At 43.3% G+C, this 15241-nt stretch overlaps 1 protein-coding gene across 2 annotated transcripts in view; it reads right to left on the bottom strand.

Moving 5' to 3' along the window:
• rai14 (retinoic acid induced 14) overlaps positions 1-6559 on the bottom strand; it is a 325587-nt gene extending 319028 nt beyond the window's left edge. Inside the window, exons 1-2 of one of the 2 annotated variants that reach the window (XM_068031268.1) lie at positions 6396-6559; positions 5474-5551 (exon numbers count right to left, since the gene is read on the bottom strand). In XM_068031268.1, coding sequence (XP_067887369.1) covers positions 5474-5509 — 36 coding nt within the window. In that variant the 5' untranslated portion in view covers positions 5510-5551; positions 6396-6559. Of the gene's footprint in view, positions 1-5473; positions 5552-5960; positions 6010-6395 lie in introns of those variants that run through there. The other variant, XM_068031277.1, reaches the window with a different exon arrangement.
• Between the last annotated feature and the right edge of the window lie 8682 nt (positions 6560-15241).

Below are 15241 nucleotides of genomic sequence, written 5' to 3'. Positions count from 1 at the left end.
AACCTCTCAAGAGATTCTGAAGTATATTAAATATTGAACAGGTAATTTTCAACAATATGCAAATCAGATGAATATCAATCTAAACTCTTTGTTAAACAACAATAATTTGCTTAACTAGCATTTATGTTAAAATGAGGCAATGGTGCTGTGCCATCATTATGTATAGTTCTCTTTTCCCATGCATTTTATTGAGCTATCATAACATGTTACTATTCTCTGGAGGCAAGCACTTGTTCAGTGAGTATGAAACATGGTCCTACTTATCAACCAACAGGGCACAACAAAACATTTTTTTCATTTGTGAGATTACATCCAATTAAAAAACAAACAAAAAGGAGCATTACAGAACCCAAACCAGAATTTTGAGTATGTTTTGAGGAGGTTTACGCATAAAGCAAACAGTGTAGACTACTGACTCTTCAGCTTACAAGTTGGCCAAGCCAGTCCTTTTGTTTCTTGAAGGGAACTTTCCTCTGGAAATATGTGTCTTTCATGAACAAGTAAATTGTATTTAACTAACTTGCTTGAGTTTTTTGATGAGGTAATAGAGATGGCTGATCAGGGTAATGCAGTTGATGCGATGTACATGGACTTCCAAAAGGCATTTGATAAAGTGTCACATAACAGGCCTAACAGTAGAATTAGATTCTGTGGAATAAATGGGACAATAGCAGCATGGACACAAAATTGGCTGAGTGTCAAGAAACAGAGTAGTGGTATCTAGTGGGATTCCCCAGGGGTTGGTGTTGGGACCCCCTGCTTTTCTTGATCTATATTAATGACTGAGACTTGGGTGAACAGGGCACAATTTCAAAATTTGCGAATGAAACAAAACTTGGAAGTTATTTTTATTCATTCATGGGATGTGGGGTCACTGGCTAGGCTAGCATTTATTGCCCATCCCTAATTGCCCTCGAGAAGGTGGTGGTGAGTTGCCTTCTTGAACCGCTGCAGTCCATGTGAGGTAGGTACACCCACAGTGCTGTTATGAAGTGAGTTCCAGGATTTTGACCCAGTGACAGCGAAGGAACGGTAATATAGTTCCAAGTCAGGATGATGTGAGACTTGGAGAGGAACTTGCAGGTGATGGTGTTCTCATGCATTTTCTGCCCTTGTCCTCTAGTTGGTAGAGGTCACGGGTTCGGAAGGTGCTGTTAAGAAGCCTTGGTGCATTGCTGCAGTGCATCTTGTAGATGGTACACACTGCTGCCACTGTGCGTCAGTGGTGGAGGGAGTGAATGTTTGTGGATGGGGTACCGATCAAGTGGGCTGCTTTGTCCTGGATGGTGTCAAGTTTCTTGAGTGTTGTTGGAGCTGCACCCATCCAGGCAAGCAGAGAGTATTCCATCACACTCCTGACTTGTGCCTTGTAGATGGACAGGCTTTGGGGAGTCATGAAGTGAGTTACTTGCCACAGGATTCCTAGCTTCTAACCTGCTCTTGTAGCTACAGTATTTATATGGCTACTCTAGTTCAGTTTCTGGTCAATGGTAACCCCTAGGATGTCGATAGTGGAGATTCAGCGATTGTAATGCCATTGAATGTCAAATATTGTGAATTTTTAAGAGGACAGTGATAAACTTCAAGAGGACATAGGCTGGTGGAATGGGCAGACAAGTGGCAGATGAAATTTAAATGAAGAGAAGTGTAAAGTGATTCATTTTGGTAGGAAGACCGAAGAGAGGCAATATAAATTAAAGGGTACAATTCTAAAGAGAGTGCAGGAGATAGGCACCTGGGGGTATAAATTGGTGCACAAATCATTGAAGGCTGCATGGCAGGTTGAGAAAGCAGTTAATAAAGGATATGGGATCTTGAGGTTTATAAATAGGGGCATGGAGTACAAAAAAAGAAAGTTATGTTAAACTCATAAAACAATGGCTCAGCCTCATCTGGAGTACTGTGCTCAGTTCTGGGCACAGCACTTTAGGAAGGATGTTAAGGCATTACAGAGGTGCAGAAAACATTCACGAGAATGGTTCCAGAGATGAGGAACGTCAGTTACTTGAATAGGTTGGAAAAGCTGGGGCTGCTCTCCTTGGAGAAGAGAAGATAAAGAGGAGATTTGATAAAGGTGGTCAACATCATGAGGTGTCTGGTCAGAGAAGATAGGGAGAAACTGTTCCCATTAGCCGAAGGATCCAGAACCAGAGGACACCAATTTAAGGTGTTTCGCAAAAGAAGCAACAGAGACATGAGGAGAAGCCTTTTTACGCAGCAAGTGGTTAGGACCTGGAATGCACTGCACCAGAGTGTGGTGGAGGTACATTCAATCAAGACCTTCAAAACAGAACTGGATAATTATCTGAGGAGAAAAAAGTTACAGGGCTACAGGGAAAAGGCAAGGAAGTGGGACCAGCTGAGCTGCTCTTGTAGAGAGCCAGCACCGACATGACAGGCCAAATAGCCTCCTTCTGTGCTGTAACCATTCTATAAGTGCTGCTGTCGATCTCGGTCTTCATATCTAGTAGTTTCGCACTCAGTGGCTGTACTAATTCAACCATATACAACAGCATGATGTTCCTTTCAAATGTTTGAATAAAATGTCAATATTTAGAAATTATAGAATCATAACTGAATGAGATTTAACAAGCAACTTAAATCCTTGCTTTTACAGCTGGTCTTCTGCATCCTCAAATAAACTTGAATGTAAATGTGAAGTTTATTACATTTCACAAACAGCCTGAAATTCAGATCCTACTTTTTAAATGTTTTAAAACAGAAGAAATTAGCAGTTACCAACTATAAAACCATGCTTACTCATACTTGTGGAAAACACATTCTGACTAGCTTCAAAGCATTTTGATTTAACAGAGTGCATCCCTGTGAATGACTGCTACTGCCACCCACACAGTTTGTAGCCAGCTAGAGGTGAAAAGGTGCCTTTTTGAAATGAAAATCTAGCTTTATCCCCCCCTCAAAAGTTTAATTTTCTTTCCTGTTTTGAAGGACTGATGGAATATTTGTGAATACATTCAAAAAGGAAACTGCAGCCAATTAAAGGTCGGGAGCACAACCACTACAGTATGGCTTGGTGGCTGCTTATTAAATAGCTGCATCACATTGTCAAGGTTTTGAGGAAGTCATTAGAAACCTGAGACTCTGTAGCTGGAGTTCAATGCAACACAGTTTAGATATAAAAGCAAAATACTCAGCAGGTCAGGCAGCATCTGTGGAGTGAAAAACAAAGTTAACATTTTAGGTCCATGTGACCTTTCATCAGAACAGCATTTTCTGTTTTTGTTACAGCTTTACATATAGTATGTATCTAGCTTAATTTACAAGGACCATGGAATCTACTGTGTGAAAGTTAGCAACTACTCTCAGGTTTTATAATTATGGCATGGTCCCTTTCTTTGATTTTAAAAATGTCATTAGCCAAAACAAGATTCTGTGAAGAAAATTCTGCTACACCAGATTGCAAAACAGAAAGGGCTTGAGATCGATGAGGAATCCTAAACTTGAGATAAACTAACAAATATCTGATTTTAAAAACACAAACACCATAGAGTATCTTCAAATTATGATCAGTTCATTACTGCTTCATGAAAGCACATAAACAATTTACTTGATATTTAGTGCATTACTTTCATTTTTTTTAGGACATCATCCATGAAGGTGCAACTTTTCCAGCAACGTGCAAAGAAAAGCTCTAACAATAGCATCTACATTTCAGAAAGATATGCTGCATAACAATATGACGATGCAATCAAACCTAGACAAATAATTTAGCAAATAAACCAAAAGGTACAGCATGTGAGTAAACTAAAATGCTTTTCTGCAGTATTCCTCATTCTCTGAAGCCCATTACTCCATTACCAAGGCCATCAGAAATCAGTGGGGGGTGGGGGTGGATTTTCCTGAAGTGTTGTTCCTCGCCACCACCGCCCCCGCCCCCACAACCTCCATTTCTGTGCATTTCCTGCAACTCCATGGAACTACCTTGCCAATAAAAATTATCTGCAGTAAATATCAGTTCACAAAAAATAATTGGAAATAAAATGGAATGAAACCAAGATAATCCCAATAACAGCAATGTGCATCACAAGGAGACAAGACACCATTAAGAGATATGCAGTTTCACACAAGGCTGTGGAGACAGCAAGATGGAAATGCCAGCAAGTGCAATTAGTCACTAACTGGTTAGGAACAGAGTACCAGTTTAGTGGCTGCAGAGGGATGATGTATTAGGGTCATATTCTATGGGCTCAGACAATGTCCATTTTATTTTATTTCCAAAATATACTTTATTCATAAAAATCTGTAAAAAATACATTAACAGTTTCAAACAGCACCAAGTCAAAAAATACAAACAGTGCAAGGGTGATCAGTTTCCTTCAATACAATTATGAGTTGCCTCACAACCCTTCCATCTCATTTGTCATGCCATATGCATTTTTACATTTTACAGTAAACGAAAATTTTCCCGATACAGTTAGAGGGGTTTTCCGTGGATCAAGCCCCTCCGTTCAGCTTGGTGGGGGGACCTTACACAGTGGTCTTTCCCCATTGAGCCTTTGCTGCGGCTGCCCCAAGCTTTAGTGCACCTTCAGCACGTAGTCCTAGACCTTGGAATGTGCCAGTCTGCAACATTCAGTCATGGACAACTCTTTGCGCTGGAAGACCAGCAAGTTTCGGGCAGACCAAAAGGCGTCTTTCACCGAATTGATAGTCCTCCAGCAGCAGTTGATGTTTATCTCGGTGTGCGTCCCTGGGAACGGCCCATAGAACACAGACTCCTGTGTTACAGAGCTGCTTAGGATGAACCTTGACAAAAACCACTGCATCTCTTTCCACACCTGCTTTGCAAAGACACATTCCAGAAGGAGGTGGGCAACCGTCTCTTCCCCACCACAGCCACCGCGAGGGCATTGTGCAGAGGGGGTGAGACTTCGGGCGCGCAGGAAGGATCTGACGGGGAGGGCTTTACTCACCGCCAGCCAAACTACATCTTGGTGCTTGTTTGAAAGTTCTGGTGATGAGGCATTCCGCCAAATGACATTGGCGGTCTGCTTGGGGAACCATCCGACAGGATCCCCCATCTGTCCAAATAAGTCAAACCACCTCACCCATAAGGATTTCATGGCTGACAGTACCAGTATAGGTTGAATATTCACCCAAAACAGTCCACATTGCAATACGTTAGGGTTAGTTGGGATGGGGTAGTCAGGGTACCGCAGACATGTGGGGAGGGGTAGAAGAAATTTGAGCAAACTTAGTTTCAGTTCTTCTACTTTTTCATTAAAGTCCATTATTTTAACCTATTCATTTAATAAATTTAAAATAATTAGACTATGAACATCGCTGTACTCAAAAGGCTTATACAGATTTAGGGGGCCAAAACTGAGGATTCGTACTTAAGTTTGCAGTGATTTCTGATCATCCTGCCAACTATCTTAGTGTCGAAGTCAAAGCTATTGCCTATAACAATAAGACACAAGTAACTGTTAATTAGACAGCCTGCAGTACTTACATCACTTTTCCTGAACTTGGCTTTTAAGCTTTTCATTTTCACCCGATGTTACTGCCGACTGCCAACCCTTAATAAAGTCTAGATAAATACATAAAACAAAATTATTCTATTACAACCTTAGCGAAAACCTTGTTTCAAAATAGCGAAATTTATGACGCCCTTTCCTATGGTTGCCCATAACACATGAACTTTTTTTTGCATTCATGCCAAATAATACCCGTGGAGTGACTACTACACTGAACAAACTAGGATCCAATGCTCTTCGTACAGTCATTCGCCAGTTTTCGGACATTAAGTTAAAGCAAAAGTTGTCAAAACTTTATGTTCATTACATCAAAAATATCTGAAGAGGGTGTAAAGTTAAACAAACAGCGAAAGGAGGTGTGAACAGATTAATAGATAAGGTAGTACTTGCAGGAATCACAGCCAAATTAACTTGGTCTCCAACTGGTACTCGAAGCCGTTAAATTATAAGGCTTAATGTCACCTTCTTGCTTTAAACTTCATCTGAGAAACTTTTGCGGTTTGATCATTTCTGAGGCCGTTTCTGGAAAGATGTTCCCGAATTTAATCAATAATCGCCTCGCTCCTCCTTGGCAGCCCTGCTTTTCTTTTTTGTATGGGCTTCTCTCATTCATTATCCCCCCCTCCCTCTGTTTCCAGCCCCTGTCTCAATCGCTCACCGCTCGAGTGTGACAGTCCTCGGGAACGAACTGAATGCGGGGAAACTTTCACTGCCACAAACAATAACCCCATTCATTCCCTCATCTACTCTATTCAGAAATTCAGGGAGGAGAGGAGGTGGCGGTGACATGGGGGGGGGGGGGGGTAGGGTGCAACCAGAATATTGCATTAAAAATATAAAGTTTCGGTTCTGTCTTACTGCAGCCATCCTTCTATTTAAAAGTAAAAGTGAACTCACCCCATGGCAGCGCGAAGATTGAATGAGCGCTGAGTGTCTCAGTGTGAAGTTGTAACAGGCTGAATTGCACTCGTTCACTTACACACACACACTGTACCCAGAGCCGCTCCAGCTGCCTCGCGGCGGAAAATGTAGCGACAGCGCGTGCCATTGTCCCCCCGGCGTGTTCACGTCATCCGCATGGAACGCGCACGAGCTCGCCCGCGCGCCGCCGCCGTCCCGTTCCCTTGGCGTTGTTGCCGATGTTGCTGTTGTGTTTGCTGGAAGCGCTGTGATTGTTTGGGACTCTTGGCCACGCTTTGTGCATTGCTTGCACGCTTGGCACATAACGCGAGAGCAGCTTCCAGTGCAATACACCACCACCGCGCAGAAGGGGGCCGTTCGGCCCATCGCGCCTGTGCCGCCTCTTGGAAAGAGTTGTCCAATTTGTCGCACAACCCTTTCCCCACTCAAGTATTTCTCCAATTCTCATGCACTGAGATTTGGCACAAGACGTCTCGCACACAATTAAGGCAAAAGTACTTAAATTGTACACTTACTTAACATGCGTCTACCATCACTGAGTGTGAAACTTTGTTTTCACCAAGATTTAAGATTCTGGCATGAATTTATCAGACACAGCATATCAGGAGAATTGTCGCAGACTTCAGGAAGACATTGGTAGACTGGCGAAATGGGCAGACACACAGCAGATGAAATTTAATGCGGAGAAGTTTGGGAGGATGAGTGGAGGTAATATAAACGAAATGGTATAACTTTAAAGTGGGGTGTAGGAACATCGGGACCTGGGGATTCAGGTACACAAATCTTTTAAGGTAGCAGGACAAGTTTTGATTAAAAAAAACATTTTTAAAAACAGGAATAGAGTACAAAAGCAAGGAAGTTATACTAAACCTTTATACCACAGAAGCATAGAAAAATTATGGCACAGAAGGAGGCCATTCAGCCTGTCGTGTCCGTGCCGGCCGGAAAAACTAGTCACCCAATCTAATCCCACCTTCCAGCGCCTGGTCCATAGCCTTGCAGATTACAGCACCTCAAGTGCATGTCCAGGTACCTTTTAAAAGAATTGAGGGTTTCTGCCTCCACCACCGATCCTGGCAGTGAATTCCAGATACCCACTACCCTCTGGGTGAAAAAGTTTTTCCTCATGTCCCCTCTAATCCTTCTACCAATCACCTAAAATCTGTGCCCCCGGTAATTGACCTCTCCGCCATGGGAAACAGGTCCTTTATGTCTACTCTATCTAGGCCCTTCATAATTTTGTACACCTCTATTAAGCCACCCCTCAGCCTCCTCTGTTCGAAGGAAAACAACCCTAGCCTACCCAATTTTTCCTCATAGCTGCAACTTTCAAGCCCTGGCAACATTGTTGTAAATCTTCTCTGTACTCTCTCCAGAGCAATTATGTCTTGTCTGTAATGTGGTGACCAGAACCATACGTAATACTCCAACTGTGGCCTAACCAGCATTTTATACAGTTCCAGGATTACATCCCTGCTTCTGAATTCTATACCGCGGCCAATAAAGGAAAGCATTCCATATGCCTTCTTCATTCTATCTACCTGTCCTGCCTCCTTCAGGGATCTGTGGACATGCACTCCAAGGTGACTCACTTCATTTACCCCTCTCAATATCCTCCCGTTTATTGTGTATTCCCTTGCTTTATTTTCCCTCCCCAAATGCATTACCTCACACTTTTCTGGATTGAATTTCATTTGCTACTTTTCCACCCACTCAACCAAAGCATAGATACCTTTCTGGAGTCTACGGCTATCCTCTTCACTATCAACTACACGGCCAATTTTTGTGTCATCAGCAAATTTCCCAATCATGCCTCCCAGATATAAGTCCAAATCATTAATATATACCACAGCCAATAAGAGACCCAGCACTGAGCCCTGTGGAATGCCACTGGAAATAGCTTTCCATTCACAAAAACATCCATCGACTACTACCCTTTGTTTCCTAGCCCTGAGCTAATTTTGAATCCAACCACATTCCCCTGTATCCCCTGGACTTTCATTTTACTGTCCAGTCTGCCATGTGGGACCTTGTCAAATGTCATACTAAAGTCCATGTAGACCATATCCGCTGCACTACACTCATCAATCCTTCTTGTTACTTCCTCAAAAAATGTAATTAAGTTTGTAAGACATGACCTTCCCTTAACAAATCCATGCTGACTATCCCTGATTAATCCATGCCTTTCTAAGTGTCGGTTAATACTGTCCCTCAAAATTGATTCTAACAATTAACCCACCACCGAGGTCAGACTGATTATTTGGCCTATCCCTCGCACCCTTTTTAAACAATGGTACAACGTTCACAGACGTTCAATCATCTGGTACCTTTCCTGTATCCAGTAAGGATTTGAAGCTGATCCTCAGCGCATCCACTATTTCCTCCCTGGCTTCCTTTAACAACCTGGGATGCAATCCATCTGGCCCTGGCGATTTGTCCACTTTCAAGGATGTCAGACCCTCTAGTACTTCCTCTCTCATTATGCTTATCGTATCTAATATTTCACACTCCTCCTCTTTAACTACAATGTCTACATCAACCCTCTCCTTTGTGAAGACAGAGACAAAAAACTCATTACAAATCCTGCCCACATCTTCTGCATCCATTCATTAAGTTCCCTTGTACATCTCTGATAGGCCCTACCCTTTCCTTAGTTATCATCTTGCTCTTAATGTACTGATAAAACATCTTTGGGTTTTCCTTGAATTTACTTGCCAATAATTTTTCATATCCTCTCTTTGCTTTTCTAATTCCCTTTTTTATTTCACACCTGCACTTTCTATACTCCTCTAGCCTTTCTAAAGTATTAAGATTTTTGTGATCATCATGAGCTTTCTTTCTGTCTTTCTCTGCCTTAACTTATAGAATCATAGAAAGTTTAAGGGACAGAAAGAGGCCACTTGGCCCATCATGTCTGTGCTGGCCGAGAAATTATCCACCTATTCTAATCCCACCTTCCAGCATTTGGACGGTAACCCTGCAGATTACGGCACTTGTGTTGCATATCCAGACTTCTTTTGAATGAGTTGAGGGTTTCTGCCTCAACTACCCTTTCAGGCAGTGAGTACCAGACCCCCATCATCCTCTGGGTTAAAAATTTTTTCCTCATCTCCCATCCAATTTTTCAACCAATCACTTTAAATCTATGGCCCCTAGTCACTGACCTCTCTGCTAAGGTGAATAGACCCTTCACCCCCACTATATCCAGGCCCCTCAAAATTTTGTACATTTCAATCAGATCTCCCCTCAGCCTTCTCTGTTCGAAGGAGAACAACCCCAGCCTATCCTCTTAGCTGCAGCATAAACTATTGTTTGAGCTGACCACAGCTAATGCAGCTAGAATATTGTGTTCAATTCTGGACACCACTCTTTATCTGAGGGGGACGGTAGCATAGTGATAATGTTACTGGACTAGTAATTCAGATGTCCAGACTATTGCTCTGGAGAAGTGATGTCAAATCTCACGATGGCAGCTGGGGGAATTTAAATTCAATTAATTAATATATCTGGAATAAAAGCTAGTCTTATAATGATGGTCATGAAACTACCAGCCTGTTGTAAAAACCCATCTGGTTCACTAATAGCCTTCAAAGGAGGAAATCTGCTGTCCTTACCCAGTCTGGACTAGAAGTGACTACAGCAATGTAGTTGACTCTCAACTGCCCTCTGAAATGGCCTAGCAAATCACTCAGTTGCATCAAACCACTGCAGAAAAGTCAAATAAGAATAAAACCAGAAGGACCACCGAGCATCAATCTAGGCCTGGAAATGACAGAGGCAGACCCTGCAAGATCCTTGTCACTAACATCTGGGGGACTTGTGCCAAAATTGAGAGAGCTGTCCCACAGAACAGTCGAGCAACAGCCTGACAGTCATACTTACCGAATCTTACCTTACAGCAAATATCCCCGACTCCTCCATCACCATCCTGTCCCACCAGCAGGACAGACCCAGCAGAGGTGGCAGCACAGTGATATACAGTTGAGAGGGAGTGGTCCGAGGAGCAGGGGTCGGCAATGTGTTCATACACGGACACCAGTGTTCGTGGTAAAAAATTGAGGTCCATTGTTTCCATCCGGTCCACCAATCCTTTGTGACTGACAGCGGGCTGCCTGTGGCTCAGCTTTGATTGGCGGCTTTTCTATGAAAGAGTACATCGGGAGAAGTGGAACCTGGGTTTGACGGATGGCGGATGCCTGTTTGTGATTGGTCATTGTCTGTGACTGACAGCAGGCTGCCTGGGCGGGATGAGCGCTGATTGGTGGTTTGCGGCGCAGGTGGATTGGGATCGGCCGCCCCTGCTGTTTTCTCACGGTTCAGGTAGTGAGCAGGAATGGCTGCTGCAGGGGTGAGGGAGAGAGAGGCCGAGGGGAGAACAGGAAGTGGCCCAGCACACAGCCAGAGGCACAGAGCGGCGTGGAGGGAGCACATTGAGAGTCAGGCAGCCCTTTAAACAAGCACTGGCCCAGGGAGCAGGAAAGGGGGAGAGGGGGATGGATATGCAGTTGGAGGAAGGGGGAATGGACACAGAGAGGGGAAAGGGGGATGGATACACAGAGAGGGGAAGGGGGGATGGACACATGGGATGGGCTTGCGGGGGAAGAGCGGGAGGGACATGGGGGGGTGAAGGGGGGATGGACACAGAGGGCGAGAAAGGGGGATGAACACAGTGGGGTATGGACACAGTGGGGGGAGATGGGTTGGACACAGAGTTGGGGGAGAGAGGGATGGACACATGGGGAGTGGGGAATGGACAGAGAGGGGGAGAGAGGGATGGACACACAGAGAGCAGAGGGGCACTGAGAGGGGGAGAAAGAGAGATCACTATCACTCCTGACAGATGGACATCTATCTGAATTCTCCGCATCGGTACATCAAGTGTGCGGGCAGACATTGATGACTTGTACAAATAAAAACAATGCCAAGTATCTCACTAAATAGGGAGAAATGCATTTTAAATTGGACTGTGTTTTGGTGGCATTAGTTTGGCTATACACTTTATATACAGACTAATTGCCTCCATGTCTGTGGCTGAGTTAATAGGTCAAATGTCCATGTTGGTGCATATCCTTCCTGAGAGTCCTCAGCATTGACTCTGGACCTCATGAAGTCTCATGGCATCAGATCAAACAAGGAAACCTCCTGCTGTTTATCACCTACTGACCTTCCTCAACTGATGAATCAGTGCTCCTCCAGGTTGAAAACAACTTGGAAGCATCACTAAGGGCAGCAAGGGCACAGAACATACTCTCGGTGGGGGACCTCAATGTCCATCACCAAAAATGGCTCAATTGTATCACTACTGACTAAGGCGTCCGAGTTCTGAAGGACATATCTGCCAGGCTGGGCCTGCTGCAGGTGGTGAAAGAACCACCAAGAGGGAAAAATCCATTTGACCTCATCCTCACCAACCTACCTGTTGCAGAGGCACCTGTCCATGACGGTATTGGTAGGAGTGACCACCATACAGTCCTTGTGGAGACGAAGTCCCATATTGAGGACATCCTCCATCATCTTGTGTGTCACTACCACCTTGCTAAATGGAATAAATTCAGAACAGATCTAGCAACTCAAAAATGGCCTTCTGGTTGGCGCTGTGGACCATCAGCAGAAGCAGAATTGTATTCAACCACAATCTGTAACCACATGGCCCTGCATATCCCCCAGTCTACCATTACCATCAAGCCAGGAGAACAATCTGATTCAATGAGGAGTGTAGGAAAGCAAGCCAGGAGCAGTCCAAGGCATACTTAAAAATGAGGTGCCAACCTGATGAAGCTACAACACAAGACTACATGCATGCCAAACAACGGAAGTAGCATGTTAGAGACAAAGTTAAGTGATCCCACAACCAACAAATCAGGTAAAAACTCTGCAGTCCTGCCACATTCCGTCGTCAATGGTCGTGAACAATTAAACAACTAACGGGAGGAAGAGGCTCCACAAACATTTCCAAGCTCAATAATGAGGAAGTCCAGAATGTCAGTGCAAAACACAAGGCTGAAGCATTTGCAACCATCCTCAGCCAGAAGAATCAAGTGGATGATTCATCTCGTCCTCCTCCTGAGGTCCCCACTATCACAAATGCCAGTCTTCAGCCAATTTGACACACTCCACGAGATGTCAAGAAATGTCTGAATGCACTGGATACAGCAAGGTTTATGGGCTCCGACAATATCCTGGCAGTAGTACTGAAAACATGAACTCCAAAACTAGCTGCACCCCTAGCTGAGCTGTTCCAATACAGCTGCAACACATGCATCTACCTGACAATGTAGAAATGTGCCCAGGTATGTCCTGTCCACAAAAAGCAGGGCAAATCCAATCCGGCCAATTACTGCCCCATCAGTCTATGCTCAATCATCAGCAAAATGAAAGAAGATGTAATTGACAGTGTTATCAAGTAGCACTTACTCAGCCTGCTCACTGATACCCAGTTTGGGTTCCGCCAGGGGCACTCAGCTCCAGACCTCATTACAGCCTTGGTCGAAACATGGGTAAAGGAGCTAAATTCAGAGGTGAACCGAGAGTGACTGCCCTCGACATCAAGGCAGCATTTGACCAAGTGTAGCATCAAGGAGCCCTAACAAAATTGAAGTCAATGGGAACCAAGGGGAAAACCCTCCATTGTTGGAGCAATACATAGCACAAAGGAATAGCCATAGCCATTGCTGTATCCAGTGGCGTCAGCTGTTTCTCGGTATCACGTGGAATTAATCAGATTGGCTGAAGACTGGCATCAGTGTTGCTAGAAACCTCAGAAGGATACTTCCCAATCAGTCCCAGATGAGCTTGCTAGAGAATGCCCTAATCTGGACAAGCAGTGGGAAGCTTAGCAATGCTCTGTATTGGCAAGCTCTGCAGTTGTAGCTGATTAAGCTCTTACATATACTTGGACTCCCTAAGCCTTAGCTATTGCCAACCTGCATTTAAGCTCTTTAGACTTAAGTGAATGGGGTGTGTCCCTTTGGAAAGAGTATATACTCTATAGCAAGCAAACTGAAACCTTACCTGTGTTGACAACCCAATCAAGCATTGGAAGAAAAATATGTTCCTGGGTCTTTGTGATAACATGAACACAGCAATTCTTTTCTCTTCTCCAATTTTCGTCTTTCAATATCCAACCAAATAACTTCCATCCCCATGTACAGTTGCCAAAAAACTTTCTTTAAACAATTTATTTAACTTTACAAAGACATGATTCAATACTGCCCTCAGATTCATTTAAAAACAGCATTTTTAAGCTATTTTCTTCCCGGTATTAAAACTACATTTTGACCAACGATGCAAGAGTAGACTAAACAGGAATGCAAAAACAGCAATACAAAGAAAACTTCACTCAGAGGGTTTGAATCTTTAGAATTCTCAACCCCAGAATGCTGTGAATCCTCAGTTGTTTAGTATACTCAAGGCTAAGATTGATAGATGGCAGAGCAGGCTCGAGGAGCCATATGGCTTACTTTTGTTTCTATCTCTTATATTCTTATGTGAATGCTGGAAATCTGAAATCAAAATCAAAAATGCAGATCAGTCAGCATCCAGATGAGAAAAAACAGCTCAATGTCTTAAGTGAGAAGTTTCATCAGAATCTTTCAGATGATAAGCCTATTGTTGATTTCCTGCACTTCTTTGCAATGTAGCAGGTTTCCCATGACATCGGTCGTAGTAAATTGGAAGATTTGCTGTTTTATAATGTTTGGATAGCATGTAATACACAAAAGTCAAGAAATTCCTCGGAACAAGACAACTCTGCCACCATAACCTTTCTGGAAGTACGGCAGAAACCTCCTTCTGGCAAAGTTACAGTGACAGAGTGGGACCGGTTCTGAGAAAATTTCTGGCCAATGTTTTTTTAAATCATATAAGAAACGATCAAATGTTGCGGGTACAGTCGCATATTAGTTATGTTACTGGACTAGCAATCCAGATGCCTGGACTAAAGGCCTAGTTATATGAGTTTGAATCCCACCACGGCAACTGAGGAATTTAAAATCAGTGAATTATATAAATCTGGAATAAAAAGCTAGTATCATTAATGGTACCATGAAACTACTGGATTGTCATAAATACCCATCTGGTTCACTAATGTCCTTTCGGGAAGGTAATCTGCTGTCCTTACCTAGTCTGGCCTACACGTGACTACAGAGCCACAGCAATGTAGGTGACTCTTAACTGCCCTCTGAAATGGCCTAGCAAGCCAATCAGTTGTATTACAGAAGGTGGCTCACCACCAACTTCTCAAGGGCAATTAGGGATGGGTAATAAATGCTGGTCTTACCAGCGTTGCTCACATCCCAAGAATGAATTTAAAAAAAGCTACATTCTACACGTCAGGACTCAGCCAAATAAGCATATTTTCAATTAACACATTCAAAACTGAAAGCACTCTTGTCAATATTGATCTTTTTAAAATCTGGTAAAGTGACTGTTCTCTTGAAACTCATACATACTACAAAATGCTGCCTGCCAAGTAACTTTGATCATCTAAAATCTAGGGCTTGACTTTGTGCTCTTGGTGTATTGCACAATTTGCATGGTGCAATTTGCGCTACTGTTGCACTGAAGAGACATCTTTGGATTTTGCACAGCCCTCTTAAAAACATAGCATCCCAAATAAAGTTTCACACCTACCGAAGACTAATCAGACTAAACACTGTATTGTTCCCCCAAAATAAAGTGCACCAAACCAGGTTTCTTTAAAGAACAACAACATTAACTATTTACTCGAAAAGAAATAATAGGTCTTAACTACTAACAAGATAAATCTATATATACAAGAAAATTCCTTAATCCCTAACCCTTATGCACACACACATACATTC

This window comes from Heterodontus francisci, chromosome 1 (assembly GCF_036365525.1).
Source record: "Heterodontus francisci isolate sHetFra1 chromosome 1, sHetFra1.hap1, whole genome shotgun sequence".
NCBI classification, from domain to species: Eukaryota; Metazoa; Chordata; class Chondrichthyes; order Heterodontiformes; family Heterodontidae; genus Heterodontus; species Heterodontus francisci.
This window is presented reverse-complemented; position numbering and strand designations above follow the sequence as displayed.